We start from the raw sequence: 15,756 nt of genomic DNA on the forward strand, positions 1-15,756 counted from the left end.
ATATTACATATATATTAATTATGATAATAATTGTTATAATTTTTACTATAAAACCCTACATAAAATACTTCATTGTTTCAAATTGCTCTAATTTATTTAAAAAAAACAACCTCGGTCCACATATTAATCCCCGCGCTTGTAAAAAATAATTTTTGGCATTTTTAGTTCTGTTTTTTAATCAATTTATTTTTTTACTTTTATATATGAATACACGTATAAATCTAGTATACAAAGAACTAAACATAAAACACATAAGCCTACAACGCACTAGTATATATACATATACATATACATAGATATCTATGTACATATGTAATATACATTCTCAAAATTAATCTAAAATCTTTAGGCTTAAAATATAAGGAAATTATGTGTTATAAAATCATAGTTAAACATAATAATTTCAGTATTTTTTATAAATGCTATAAAATCGAATTTAAAATATATATGCTTTATCTGTTTGTTAAAACATGCAATTAATTGACTTTTACGAATATATGTATGCCGTTGGGTAATGCTCACAACAATTAACTTATGCTAAAAAGCAAGTAGATTCAGGCTTTTGGAGAACAATTATAAAAAATTGCGTTGGTCAAAATTACATATCCTCCGTTTCAGACATTTCCAAGTCGGAGTCATCGAAGTCGATAATCTAAAAAAAAATAAAACATTTATTTTTATTATATATTAATATTTTTTGAAATGATCATTTTTTTATTATTTTTTATTTTTTTTTTTCAATATTATTTTTTTATTTAATTTAATTTTATTTTACACTCACCGTGCTATCCAGCGCCTTAAAATCAGAGATACCAGTCAAGTCTTCTAGATATTTAGCCGTTTCGAAAGCTTTGAACAAGAATGCATTGCCTTGCGCGCGATATTCCGCAATTATTTTCTGTGAACAACAAAAATGTTTATTACATACAACAACAAAACAATTAAATATTCAAGCAATTACTTACCTCCGAACATGCAATACACTGCGAGAATTTCTGGGTCGCCGGCAAAATATTTTCAAAATTACTCAGTTGCCCGCGTATCGAGTGCGGTATGATGCCGAGCAGTCCCTCCGGTTCTTTGCTCTCCGATTGACCGTTAGCACAGTAATAGGCGGGCGCGCGGTCGCGTAGTGGATGCTGCAGCAATGAGACCAATAACTCAACTGCATAGCCAGCGGCAATACACGATACACCTGGCCGTGTAACGGTACATTGCTGATCCAATGTGCGATCTTTGAGCGACTGGTGTGTGAAAAATGTTTAAAATGATTATTTGGTATAATATATTCCTTTAAATATATATAGCTTTTGTCACATTTACATGGAATAATTATATATAACAGTTATAGACGATAATCGTCTATAAAACAAATTCAGTTTCTTTATTTTCGGTGAAATTTTTCTTTTTCTTTGTTATTTAATAAAATAAGCTCAATTAATAATTGTCAAATTTTCATTAGTATTTTTGCAATTTATCCACCATTTGGTGAGCTTAACATTTGTGACAGCTGTAAACACCATGTTATTAAATATTGCCTTCTGTTTTTGGTTAACAGTTAAACAGAATGACGTTTCAAACATTTGGCTAATATTTTTGTAACAAAATAATATGAAATGAGGAAAAATTAAAAATAAAAAATACAATTATTAATGCTGCGGCTATTAATAAATGCATACATACATATGTATGTACAAAAAACACACACTCATACATATGTACATGTGAATGCAATTTGCAATGTTTAGTATGAGTGACTATTATTTGTTTATTTTGAGTGCAAAAGTGCTTGCTGCACACAACGCAAATGTATAAATTAAAGACGAAATAGAAATAAAAGAGCGAGAGAGAGCATCATGGCATTAATATAAAATTGTAGGCAAACTATCAATGAGCTAATAAATTGCTGAGCTGCGTGACAATTGTTAAATGTGACGTAAGAAACAAGTTTCAAGCGCACAAAAAAACAAAAATAAAAAACAAGAAAGTGAATTATTTAGATATGTTACAATTGGCGGGCACGCACACAACGCTGGCAGCAGCAGACAAATGCGATTATTTTGGTATGTAGAAATGGCAAAAACTGCTTGTTGTGTATTTTTGTGTAAATAAAAGTAGTAGTAGTAAATACGCAAAAAATATTAAACGCCAACGAAAGTAATAATGTAAATTTCGGCGACTGTCGTTTTGGGTCAAGCAAAACTCACGGCGACTCGGAACACATTGACTAGCGTGCTTGTGTTGACTGCAGACGCTATCGTGGAGACGCTACGTGGAATTCGCAAGCACGAGAATGAGCGGCGAATGCCGGTGGGAAAATGTTAACAAAATAACAAATAAAACGTGTGCATAAATATCTGTTTTGTGAAAAAGTATGTAAATAAATAAAGCTGTTGAAACAGCTGAGTATTTTTATGGGTACAGAGTATAACAACTGCTAAGCAACAGTTGTGTGTGTGTGTGTGTGTGAAGCTTGGCAGAAACAGAGTTAATAGCAGTCCTAAGGTGGGAGAGCAAAACAAAGCAATAATTTTAATAAAGAATAACAAAAAAGTAAAAGAGTAATGTTAAAAATAAGTTAAAAGTTAAATAACAAAACTAAAATAAAGTATAATACAAACAAAAATACAACAATTGATACTAAAAAAGTCGAATATTAGTGAAAAAATACAACTCATACAAAAACATTTTGTGCAGCACCCAAGAATATCAACAATTATTTATTTAATGATTAGATAAAAAGCCAAAAACAACAACACCAACTGCTATAAGTCGGAGCGCAAAAGTTACACATACGCCGAGTGGCGACTAACACATACTGCGATAACAGCAAGTGAAACATTATCCACCTTAACGTAGATACTTAGATACATACGTACACATGTACATATGTGCTTATTAAAACTTTAAAATATCTAGCAAATGTGCTGATAACATACGGGGCTTTTACCTTTTGCAGTTGATTTTTGTCATTTGTCAAGTGCGGCCGAGAACGTTTTGTGTTGTGAAAACGTGCGGGTTTATAATAAAAATTAATATAAATTATTTAAAAGATAATCAAAAAAAAATTGATTTGAAATATACTACAAGCTAGTTTCAAATACAAACAAAAATGTTAACAGAATATGCGGGCAATCTGGCAAATCATCTGGAATTTGGACATGCCTTAGAGATTGTGGCGAAGACCATTGATAGCGCCTCAAGGTAAGCAGGCGAGTGTGTGCTTTTGCTCCAGTTCAATATATGTATGTGTAAACAATCGACTTTTCAATGCGCTGACGGGCATTAATTTGCTAGAATCTATAAGTGTACTCAAGTGTATTTCGTTTTTCGATTTTTTGTAAATATAATACAAATAATTGTTTTAATTAGACGTGCTTTCGAAATTTCGTAAACTTAGCGTTAAGGCATTCACTAACGGCGATGAGCAATGCGCTGCGTGACGTGTTAGTTAACTACATACAAACATTTGTGAGCGTTTAACAAAAATACTGATAGTGTAATCTACTTTCAAAAATAATCTAACCAATTATGCCTACACGCATATAAGATTTGATAGATAACAAATATTTGAATATAACTATTAACAAATTTTGTGGCTGTTGAGTTTTTGATGGTGTGAGTAATGTTTGGGTATTCATTAAATAAGTTTTGTTTCAAATATATTTACTCACATATCGAATACAAATCTTATAAATAAAATAATCATAAAAGAGAACTAAAAAATTGAGACCATCAATTCATTTATTAATTTGCATAAAATCAGAGTTTAACCCTTTTTTTAACCATTGAAACCTCAAAAGTATCTAATGAGCTCTAAATAGTCCTCTACACCATGACAGATAGTATTATGAGAGTTTAAGACTGTATTAGTGGCAGGAGATGACCAGTGCCGGATAAAGCGTACGGCCTGTAGCAAATACTGTCAAAAGACCCTTGGTTTGCTATAGGTTCCCAAGTTAAGGTTATTAAATTACTGCAGTTCCAGAGGCTTGTTATCAACAACATCTGTTTTCATCAGTTCAGCGAACTCCAATCTCCAGCGAAGTCGAATCTTTCCATTTTACAATTAAATTTTTTGGTAAATTCCTCTATTATTTATTTTGAGCGCTATATTCACTCATAAAATTAAAAAAAAAATTATAACAAAAACAAACAACTACAGATCGTGAATGAATTAAAAAATAAACAGTCGATTAACGCGTCCTTAAAATATTTGCGCTTGTTTATATAGTAATCGATTATAATTATACCGAAAAATAATGAAATTCAATTTCCAAAGGGCTTTGCTCAAGAAAATTATGAATAATAATAAAACAAGAAAGGAAAGGCTGAGTTCCTGTGACTTTGGTTGAATACAAAAAACTTAGTAGTGGGTGGGGCCACGCTCACTTTCCCAGGCAGACACCCGGATTTCAACTTGTCTCGTCATACTGATCATTTTGATATACATATATAACCCTATATCTAACTCGTTTAGTTTTCCGACTTACAGACAATCGTCATGTTAACAAAACTATAATACTCTCTTAGCAATTTTGTTGCAAGAGTTTAAAAAGGATAACCGTAAGGACCACTCAAATTTGCTTTTAGATAATTATAAGACACAAAAAATTAGGTTGAAGGGGCCTCTCTATAAGTTAAAGTCACATAGAAATCCGAATTCGAGGTTTAAATTCCATATTTTGTAGTATACATTTAGGCGCATTTATAAAAAAAATGTAAAACTAAATGGCATAGCATAGCATACTATATATAACCGTTAGAACATTGAAAAGTCGATTGTTTATCTACAAACATACATATATGAAAGTACATACAACGTGCCAAACGCTAAGCTTTGTATAATTATTAACAAAACACATTTTCTTGAAGATTTCAAATCAGTCTATCAACGGCCAAATCTGTGATAGATCCAAATGCAGATATCGGTTTGCGTTTCGCTTGCTACTTTCGCAAGGATATAATTGTGCGCAATGCACGTATCGCTGGCGTATGGGGTGAAGAGGAGATACATGACATTGAAGGCCACTCATTGCAGAATCCCATTGAGTCGGGCGAGTTCTTCGTCATTTACATACTCGCTTGTGAGGATAAATTTCACATTGCCATCAATAATCGGCCATTTTGTACATTCCGTTATCGCATGCCAGTGCAAGCGTTACGCAGCATCGAGATCAGCGAACAAATACAGGTGATTAAGCAAGTGGATCATCGCGCTGTCTTCCCATATCCCTGGCCAGCTATACAATCATCCGATATTGGTAAGGCATTCAGCAATGATTCACCGATAATGTTCAGCCCAGGGCATTTGATTGTGATAACGGCACGTTGTTTCGACAATAAGAAGGGACAATTTATAATTAAGTTTATGGACAGTGACACGAAACGTGAGGAATTGCATTTCAGCGTGCGTTTCGATCAGAAAGCCGTTGTACGCAATTCAATGAACAAAGCATTTGAGTGAGTCTACTAATACAGTTACACTTTTTGAGAGATTTCTATTAAAAATATATGCAAATTGTAATTTCACAGATTTGGACAGGAGGAACGTCACGGTGGCTTTCCATTCGTCTTTAATCAGCAATTCAAGCTTGCTTTCGCCTTTACAGAGCGTGAATTTCTCACCGCCGTGGATGGCTACAACTTCTGCAGCTTTGCCTATCGCACAACAAATGTATTTCAAAATCTGGTCGGTTTCAAAGTGACCTGCATAAATGGGTTGCATATGCATGTGACGGGTGTGGACCATTTGCAAATGGGTGACCCCTCTTGTACGGGTTTCGAAAAGTATTCAAAGCATGACTTTGAATGCGCTTAACACTTGACAACAGTCCGTATGCCAAACTAGCTTGTCTTATATAAGTTTACAATTGTTTTTGTATAAAACTGTTATTTTTACTAGTATTTCATATGCAAAATAAACATAACCTTAAAAATAAAAATATTTTTTTTTTTTTATAAATTTTACTCACATTTCCTGGCGCTGTGACATCATTGCAGAAGTAACAGCCCAAATTGCCACCACCAATGCACTTCAGATCACCTATATCTATTGGTTGCGCAGCATCGCCAGCTGCTTCGTCGACTTTCGTACCAGCGCCGTGACGCATCACCAAGTAGCTATCGAAACCTAAAGCTGCATTGATAACGATCTGTAAAAAGTAAAAAAGAAATGAATCAGCAAAAATTAAATAAAACAAGTAAGGAAGGGATAAGTTCGGGTGTAATCGAACATTTTATATTCTCGCAATTTTATGATATAGTTTTATTAAGATTTCAACCATATGTTCGACATTAAGTCCACTAAAATAACGAAAATCACTAATTTAATCACCAATTTTAACCGATTTTTGAGGTATAAAGCCCACCGTATTTTTGAAAAACATCTGAATTACATTAAAATATCTGAGATATTTACCGATATTTTCGGTGCAAAATTACCCTTAGGCAATGACTTCTTCATGTTCGATAACAGGGGCATTGAAAAGTTATAAACAAATTTCGAAAATTTTTCTGTCAAGTTTTATTCAGCTATCTTCAGTGGTTCCTAATGTATATATTACTCGTATAAAGTGAGGGAATCAGATGGAATACAAAATTAAGTCATATGAGAAGTAGACGTGGTTGTCATGATAATATTATATACCGAATTTCGTTGAAATCGGTCGAGTAGTTTCGGAGATATGGTTTTTGACACATAGGTGGGCGAAGCCACCCCCATTTTCCATTTTTTTTTTAATCTGAGTGAATACTGTAATATTTAGTGTTTCTAATGCATTTCGTTAGTGAGTTAACGCACTTTTAGTAATTTTCAATATAACCTTTCTATGGGAGGTGGGCCTGGTTATTATACGATTTCACCTTTTTTTATGACATTACACATAAGGGAGGTGACTGCAAAAAAATTGTTTTATTTAGCTTCATTAGTTTACGAGAAATGTACAAAAAAATTATTAGAGGCAGGGCCACGCCCACTTTTCAAAAATAATTACATCGAAATATGGCCCCTCAAGATATCTTAATTTTTACTCAAGTTATCTGTTGCACGGACGCACAGACAGACATCCGGATTTATACTCGTTTAGTTTTATGACTTACAAACAACCGTTATGTGAACTAAACTATAATAAAATCTCTCTTAGCAACATTGTTGCGAGAGTATACAACTTACATATATTAAAACACTATACACACCTTCTGGAAAGTAGTGCCCAGCAATGTGGGCAACCAACGGCTCTCACGTGAATCGGTTAGCAAGAAAATAACATCATGCTCTTCCACTAAACGTTTGATGGTGTTTAAATCCTCATCGGTTTGTTGCACCATCGATGCGCCTATGGTGTGACCAGGCATGGGTATTTGCATGACATGCCCCGTGGAGTTCTGAAAGTGAAATATAAAGTTATACAATTTTAAACCAACACAATATAACCACACTATAATTTTAACGCACAGCTGTTGGATTAATCTCCTTCACACGTTTGGCCGCCGTTTCCGCCTTCATTGCATTGCCGGCAATAGCATCTGCATGCGTGTAGAGTGTTTGTCGCAATGGATTTGAATAGCTAACACGACCATTATCCAGAAATGTTATGTGCTTAAAGCCCCAAGCGAGTAAATTGCGCGCCACATTACAACCGAGTGTGCCGGCGCCAAAGAGTAAACATTTCGTATTCGCTATTACATCTAAATCCAAATCGGGCACTAAACGCCATTTCATCAGTTTCAAATTCAAGTTTATGGCACTTTCGACTAGTCTAAAATCGAAAAAAAATTAAAAAATAAATATTTCGTTTTTTTTTGTTATAAGTTAAACTTACATTGTGGGATCCATGCTGTCTCGCATTGAAACCATACGTGGACCCATTTTGTTATTGCGATTGGGTTCCCAACCTACAAATGGCGTGTCATCGTCGAAATTCACTGGTTCCGTTTGTTTCACAGTCCAAACGAGGCTTTTACCACATTCGTTTTTGTTGTCAAAGCGCAAACCCAAAAATTTTACCGTTTTACCAACTAAGTCAGGACTGTATATATAAAATAAATAAAATTGAAAAATCTGAAATTTATAAATAATTATATAAAAATAAATGTAACTAACCATTTGAAAAAAATATACGCTGCATAAACACGCATCAACCATGAGGGATGCTCGTATTCACTGGGGTCAGCAAAACCAAAATAAAGTTCATCGCTTTGTTCTGCTAATGACGCGCTATTTACTAATAAATCTTTTAATGTATAGATAGTATCCGTCTCCTTGCTTTTGACTATAAAGAAATCGGGCTTTTGTACTTGAGTTTTTAGTAACCGTTCTAAATGCTCCAATTCTGGAATGTCAGACAAAGACTGTGGTGAGGAACCACTTTCCATTTTTATTGTTGGTGTAAGTGGACAGGGAAATGCGAACCAATAGTAGTAATTGTATGTTGTTAGATCCTGTAAAAAATATTATAAATATAAAAAGATTTCAACAAATATTATTTAAGCATAAGAATATGCAATTCAGTAAAGGTCAATAACTTAATTACACAAATAAATACTACGTTTGAGGAAATCCACCCCGACATGTATGTACAAAAACAAGTGACGTCATAATTAGTAAAATATATATATATTACCGCAAAGGAAAGAACAAAGAATCGCGCAAGTAACTTGGGGTCATCCAGAACACGGTCACTTCGAAAATCATCCACCAATTTACGCCCCTCTAACCGCAGCAATTCATTTTTATCACAAGCTTTGAAGTCTTCAATTGTATTTTTGTTGTAGAGCGTACCGACTGCAGGGTAATAAAGTCTTGGCGCCGTAAAGTCGCTGGAATTTGCCAAATGGTTTATTTACATTAGTAATTAGCGCACGGCTATATGAGATTAATTTTGATTAACTCATCTCTTACGACGAACTCACCCGTTGAAAGCAGAATAATCTGTTTCTAGTAAACATGATTTGGCGTTGAAATTGGTGTAGTAACCAAAAATGGGCTTTGGAGCATCCGATAGACGATCATGGTTCAACTTTATATCCGATAATTTATGCCAAAAATTTGGATTCACAAATGATTGCAATGGTGCGTATTGTAGTACGGCCGTGTCTGACATCTCGTACTAATTTTATAATTAACTATCACTCTTAGATAAGACTTATTTGTTAAACTTGTGTGCTGTTACTGATCCAGCCGTCGTCGTGGTTGATTTTATCTCAAATATAGGTTTATCTCAAGCTAGTATAGCATTGACTGCAAAAATATAATTCTTTGTGTTTACACACGCAAGCGTATTTTTGCTTTTTGTTTATTTCACGTCGTGCCACTTGTGTTTTTGTGTATACAATGGCCAAAATCTAGACGCGGAGCTACTAAAATCGATATGCTATAGATAAAAACAAAAATATGTATTGTAATCAATGGTCGCAAATAAAAACACAAACATTTGGACGACGTATAAAAACTCAGCACGCCAGCTGATTGAAACAAAGACAAAATGTGTTGCCACTTATTTTTAATTTCTTGATTTAACCCTAAAAAATACCGCACAGTGTGCATATTGACTTGATGACATGAAGAAAGGTAATAATTTTTATAAAAATTATATGAAATTTTTTTGTTGTTTTTATTATTGTTAATATTATTATTTTTTAGAGTAATATTAAATATAAAATTCATTATTTTAGTTATTCCTGCAGTTATTGTGCTAGAAAATGCTGTAAATTGTTTTTAGTTCAAATAATAATTTAAAATTTTCTTTCCTTGTTATTGTTGTTGTAAAGTAACATATATTAATCGTAAATAATTTATAAACTCTGCTGAGTAAGGATTCCTTTTTCTTTTGAAACATCGGAACGTTCCGGCTCCGCAAACATTTTCATTCTGAAAACCATGTTATGTTGACCCATGTTCATTTACCATGACAACACCTAATACATATTTTATTAAGCACCTTTTCTAATTATCTACATTGCATGAAATTATTTAAAACATTTTTTATAAATCATTGTATAGAAATGTATGAGTTTATTTTAAAATCTTTCACTATAAATAAATACACATATTCATATAATACAATTATTAATAAAATTAGTGCGCAGAATAATTAATTAAATACTTAACGCAATATAAAAAATTAAAAAAACAGTCTTGTACAAACTGTGTAACATGAAATCCGTATGAAAATCATGCTATTCTCTTTTAAAACCTTAATTTTATAAGCTAAAGTGTAAATTTATTTTTTATCACCACATCTTTACCATCAAATGTAATCTCATCCACAAACTGTTTTCTATTCACACGACACTGTACGCCACAGCGTGTGGAGCCACAGTTTTTGCATTCAAACCAACAACCAGGACACCTTTCGTCCAGGCAGTCGCATATATCCATGCCATTATGGCGCATATGACCGTACTCATCGTAAACAGAGGAACGTGGGTTGGTTAGCTTTCGTTTCAACTTGCGCTTCTCACGATTTGATTTTTCCGGATCAAAATCTTCTAGGAACTTGAGATCTTCCGAACGCTCGCGCAGACGACGGTCTGACTGTTGTTTGCGTGGTCGTTCACGCAACGACATACGCAGTGCGCCGACACCTTCGGTTAGTTCGCTATCAGCATCCATAATATTGGGTAGTTTTACTATTTTCTCTTAATATGTTTTTTAAATAATTCACTTGTAGAAATTACAAATATTTTAAGCGCTAGTCTTGTAATATTAAACAATTTTGACAGTCAAGTATTAGAAATCAGCTGTTGAAGACCTTGTGTGGTTGCCGGACATTGCATTTATTTTTTTGGAATAATTGAGGAATTTACGAGTAAGCAATATAAGGGGTGGATAAATAGAAGCTAGATTAAATGTGGGACTGGTTTGAAGTTAAGAAACAAAATGGCAACAAAGTAAATAATAGTTTTTTTTTTAATTTTTAATCACCTGCACTATGCCAATTTTTATACATATAGTGACAGTGTAGTATTCGCTTAAGCTTTCTTAAGACCCAGTTTCTAAACACTTACATACATATATTTTTCAATACCTCCTTCTTTATAACTTAATTTCATCTAATAACTTTTACTTTCGCTTAACAACAAGCATTTTTTTGGCGACCAATGACTAAATCAGTTTGTAGGTGGTCTTTGATTTGGCACGAGGCAACTTACCACTTTCTATATGACAAATACACTTCGATTATTGGCGGAATTTCTTCATTGCTTACATTTTTGGCTCATTTTATGGTATTTATCGTTTCTCAATTGCTTTTGTGTAAGTGTATATAAATTTATTATGCACACCCATGCACTCATATGCGCTTGCGTGTGTGTGTAGTGATTTAATGGCCAGCACCAATTTAGCGGCTAAGGTGAATATAAAAATTCCAACACGTTCACGCACATTATGAAAGCAATGCAGTGGTTCGATATAACAAAATGTTGCTGCAAAAATCACATAACTCAAAAATAGAAAATCGTTTTTTTAATAGCAATTAAATATTCCAAATAACCGGAAGTGATTTATTTCAATATTATATGCAGTAATTTATTATTATAACTTAGTACAGGCTAATAAATTAAAAACTTAGCTTTTAATAAATTGAAATAAATATGAACGTGGCGACTTCTGCATTACAAATTTTATATTTATATAATATACACTTATGAGTTTTGATAGTCAATAACCTAAAAAGTAATATTTTGAGCAAAGATTGTGCAAATATATTCATAAATCTGACAAACAGAAAATTCTACACGAATTGTTTTTTTGTGCTATGATTGTGGCGATACTATTATTATTGATCCTCCGATATGGGGAAGTCGTTGAGTCGCGCAAACTGTTGTTAAGAGTAGAGATTGTAATAGAAGTACCAACAACGATAACGATAATCAATAATATTACATGGACGTTCCGGTTTCTTGGACCCGGCTAGACGTAGACCATTGTCGTACATCCATCGTGCTTAATTTTGCAATTTGAAAATGGATTCGAATAGATCAGTTCTCTCATTCTACTCGGTTGACCTTCATGATACAATACCTACATATCGATAATCTCGCCTTTTAGATTTCGTAGAATTCCCTTGGAAATATTATTTAGTATGTCGATCTTGATGACCAGAATTGCCTTTACTCATATATCTTGGTTCTCGTTTCTGTTTAAGATAATTATCCAGTTAATTTTTATTTAATCCTGGAAAGACAAGTAGTTTAATAAAAATAATTACTTAGTCTTGTATGAAAGTTGGATTTTTTTTTAATTTAAATTGAAATTAAGATGAATATTCTCTCACGTACGCTATACAAACCTTAATCAACCTATCCACACAGTCGTTCTACATTGTTTACTTAGGAAAGTTCTTAAATTGTTTGTTATTGTAGTTAAGCGGGCTTCGCAAAAAAGTACATACGTATATCGTCATATACCACAAACGAATAGCAGAGAGCATGTTTTGAACCTGATAGCCCGTGTTTTCAAAATTTATACGAAATATAAGAGTTTTTTCTAATGTCTCACCCTATAGAATTTGGAATTAGATTTTGAATTAATTTTTGATTTCTAAAAGCTTCTAAATTGTTTGGTAGGAGTCACAATTCCTTTCGGGTTTCCAAATTGTTGGATACCATTAAAAGCAATACTTCAAATAGGTAGGAAAATCAAACAAAACCAAGTTAGCAAAATTTATATATTAATTTAAAAACAATTGAGAACAACGACGCCTATCCGACGTATAAGACTCATTTCATGTTCAATGAAATTTGCAAAATTAAATTTTTTTTGGCGAAAGCTTTTAGAGATAACTTACATACATCGTCGAATATGTGATAGTGGAACCTCGTAATACTCCCTAACTGCTACAAGCTTCAGAGTAAGTTCTTGAGAGTCAATAGTTATTCCACTGAAATCAGATTGTGCAGATTTCAGAGAATATTCGAGAAAGAGTGATGTTGAAGCCTAGTGAGTCCAAACCATATTTTCTGCCAAGAGTGCTGTTCACATTTTTATTTGTGGTTTGGCTAGCATGGATCTTACGAGCGCTACTGTTTGATATTGCCCAGGAAAGCAATCATTTTCTAGACGGAGACTCGAAAAGGATATCACAAAATATAAGTTTTTTAGATTATCCAATAATGTCGCCAGTTCCATAAGTCAATTTGACAATGGGAAAAAAGTTAATTTTAAATTTGTTTAACTTTAAATGCGCGTCGGGTAAACAAAATTCGAATCATTTGTAGTAATTTTTTAGTATTTTTATTTCTATTATATTTTTATTTTATTTACATTTATTATTAATTATTATTTTTTATTCAATGTTTGCTCTCAAAATTTCTATTTTTTGCACAACACTATTTATTATTATTATTTGTTTAATTTTGCTTGATTTTCACTGGATTTTTCTTTGTGACAAATTCGGTTTCGGACGTAAAATATCTTATAAAATTACTTAAACATTTTTTCCGTTAATCCGTATTGAGTTATTTTACCTTTTTATAATTTACTTTCATAAAATTATTTTTTGTGTATATTCTGTTGCTGTTTCACTCAGTGTTGATTGCACCGTTGAAATAATTGACTAGATGCAGCATAGCCGCTTTCAAATAGAATGGCGCAAAAGCCTAATTTCAGCTATGCCGACATCTTGCCAACTGATCAACAGATTTTTGTTTAAAAAAAGGTCGTTGAGCAATTATGCGGTTTGTAAATTTTTTATATATTAAAGAATTTATTCTGGATATTTTTTATTAGAATTTTTTTTTTATTCAAAATATTTTTTTACTGGATTTTTTTTTAAGTTAAGAGTAGAATCTGGTTAAAAAAAATTTTAATTAAAATATTTTTCAATATTTTTTTTTAATTGAACAATTTTTGTTTTATGGAGAGTATTTTGATTTATAATAATTTGTAAAAAAATATTTTTTTTAAATTTTTTTTTATTTGAAATAATTTTGTTTTTTAATTTTTTTTTCAATTAAAATATTTTTTTATTTTAAATTTTTTATTCGAAGTATGTTTTTATTGTTTATTTTTTATAGAGCAAGATTTGCTTATTTTTCATTATTATTAAAATATTATTTTTATTAAATTTCGTTTTTTTTATTTTATTATATTTTTTATTTTGTTGTCAAGGAGTAAAAATTTATTTCAACTCTTAACACCAGTATTAATCCGTCAGTCGCGGTGACTGATTGGCAACTGATTTGTTAGACCCAGCACGACCTCAGCACCACACCTTCTCGCCGGCTCAAGAAATTCACTGAAAACATAAAGTAAAAAACACACAAATTTATTTATTGAAGAAGTTTACGAAAAATACAAATCGCCGCGTTGTTGTTGTTGTTGTGTGCGTGCGCGATTTGCATGTAGGCGACGTATACGTATCTATGTATGTATCTGTGTGTGAGTATTTTTACAAAAAGTGCGTTTGTAAAATTGGTTAGAACTCGTAGAGATATTCGAAAACGCTGCCGAGTAAATGATTTTTTATACACCAATACAATGACATAGTGCGGGTGTTGCAGCGTGACGCACTAATACCAACAACCTAAAATACACATACACACTCAAAGCAATTCCGGTCAACAGGTAAGCCAGCTCAAGCCAACACATACACACTAAGCGCATGTGCGCATGTGTGCGTGCCTTCCACACAATGGCGCCTGAGTTGAATTTTAATTAAGCGCATTTCATTTCGTCTTTAGCCATAAACTAAGTAAGCAAATATCGATGTTTGTTCGTATGTAAGCATATATGTAATTGCTTTATTGTTGTAACAATAAATGTCACATACAAACTGTAGTAAGGCAGGCGTACGAGTATATGCCTATGATTCGTTCCTCAATAGTTGAATGAAAGTGCTGAGCAACAAGTGTCTATGCACGAACACTAGAGTGAGCACAACTGAAAATATTTCACTCTTCGTCAAAAGAAAAGACACACACATACTTGATTTTAAACACATATAAATGAAAATATAAAAAATTAAAAAAAAAACTCTAACCAAGTTGCAGCCGATAATCTGAAGATAAATATATTTACATTTAAATATGCTTATAAACATATTTAATATGTATGTATGTATGCGAGCGTCTCATATCGCATATCCCATCGCCTTCTTCCGGTGGGTGCGTTATAGACCATAATGTTCGTGACATATTTCCAGCCTTACATGCATGTAAAGCCGTATAAAGGGGTTTCCAAGAAGGGCGTTTCGTTGGATTTAAATAAACCATAATTGATGTTGAGTACTTAACCGAGGTTCTTCTCTTATTGGTGGTGTACAGGGTGCTTAAATTGACACCGAAAGATTGATGACATGAATCTGAATGGTTTAATATTGAATTACCAAGATAGTTGGGTCTTTGGGACACGCGTGAGTTGCTATAATATGCCATGGTTAAGTTAGTAATAATTAAAATTGGCGGTTAAAAATGGGGTTAAAAATAATCCCATCTAAACCAAGAAAAAAGTTTCAAAATATTTTGCTCAAAAAAATCATAACAAAAAAAAAAACGATAACAAAAAGGAGGAAAAAGAAAAGCGGAAAGATAAATTAAGGGGTTAGCTGGATTTCAGAGGTTCATATATGTATTTAACATAAGCAACTACTCAGCAATCAAAGATTTAAACAATATTTTATAAAATTCTTATTAAAAATTTCCGAAAACTCAACTTTTGGTAACTCGTCTTTCTTGGGGTCTCAAAAATAAAGTTCTCGCCGTGGACAGCAGAACTCATTATTGGTTCATTCACAATAAAAATAAGGAAGTTCG

General features: G+C 32.7%; 4 protein-coding genes across 4 annotated transcripts in view; 2 read left to right on the forward strand and 2 right to left on the reverse strand.

Moving 5' to 3' along the window:
* The window catches only part of LOC105214540 (kinesin-like protein KIF13A), a 178,866-nt gene that overhangs the window by 160 nt on the left and 162,950 nt on the right, over window positions 1-15,756 (forward strand). The gene's annotated exons all lie outside the window — the stretch shown is intronic.
* Window positions 42-9,432, reverse strand: LOC105217351 (ubiquitin-like modifier-activating enzyme ATG7). The gene is made up of 10 exons (XM_011192302.3): window positions 8,914-9,432; window positions 8,625-8,820; window positions 8,105-8,442; window positions 7,824-8,030; window positions 7,457-7,760; window positions 7,198-7,386; window positions 5,976-6,155; window positions 966-1,244; window positions 782-898; window positions 42-652 (listed from the first exon to the last, which is right to left on the reverse strand). Exons 1-10 carry the CDS (start codon window positions 9,102-9,104, stop codon window positions 599-601), a joined length of 2,055 nt encoding a protein of 684 aa, XP_011190604.1. The 5' UTR covers window positions 9,105-9,432; the 3' UTR covers window positions 42-598.
* LOC105217350 (32 kDa beta-galactoside-binding lectin) lies at window positions 1,907-9,216 on the forward strand. The gene is made up of 3 exons (XM_011192301.3): window positions 1,907-3,204; window positions 4,876-5,463; window positions 5,536-9,216. The coding sequence occupies exons 1-3, from the start codon at window positions 3,113-3,115 to the stop codon at window positions 5,819-5,821; spliced, it is 966 nt and encodes a 321-aa protein (XP_011190603.1). The 5' UTR covers window positions 1,907-3,112; the 3' UTR covers window positions 5,822-9,216.
* On the reverse strand, window positions 10,006-10,742 carry LOC105217349 (ARL14 effector protein). Its single transcript, XM_011192299.3, has one exon. The coding sequence runs from the start codon at window positions 10,613-10,615 to the stop codon at window positions 10,211-10,213; it is 405 nt and encodes a 134-aa protein (XP_011190601.1). The 5' UTR covers window positions 10,616-10,742; the 3' UTR covers window positions 10,006-10,210.

This window comes from Zeugodacus cucurbitae, chromosome 6 (genome assembly GCF_028554725.1).
Source record: "Zeugodacus cucurbitae isolate PBARC_wt_2022May chromosome 6, idZeuCucr1.2, whole genome shotgun sequence".
Lineage (NCBI taxonomy): Eukaryota > Metazoa > Arthropoda > Insecta > Diptera > Tephritidae > Zeugodacus > Zeugodacus cucurbitae.

Coding starts and splice junctions, on each gene's coding strand:
- LOC105217350 (XM_011192301.3), top strand. CDS start 3,113: ATGTTAACAGAATATGCGGGCAATCTGGCAAATCATCTGGAATTTGGA. Junction 3,205..4,875: donor ACCATTGATAGCGCCTCAAG/GTAAGCAGGCGA, acceptor ATTTTCTTGAAG/ATTTCAAATCAGTCTATCAA. Junction 5,464..5,535: donor TCAATGAACAAAGCATTTGA/GTGAGTCTACTA, acceptor GTAATTTCACAG/ATTTGGACAGGAGGAACGTC.
- LOC105217351 (XM_011192302.3), bottom strand. CDS start 9,104: ATGTCAGACACGGCCGTACTACAATACGCACCATTGCAATCATTTGTG. Junction 6,156..7,197: donor TGGGCACTACTTTCCAGAAG/GTGTGTATAGTG, acceptor TACTTTTTACAG/ATCGTTATCAATGCAGCTTT. Junction 899..965: donor AGTGTATTGCATGTTCGGAG/GTAAGTAATTGC, acceptor TGTTGTTCACAG/AAAATAATTGCGGAATATCG.
- LOC105217349 (XM_011192299.3), bottom strand. CDS start 10,615: ATGGATGCTGATAGCGAACTAACCGAAGGTGTCGGCGCACTGCGTATG.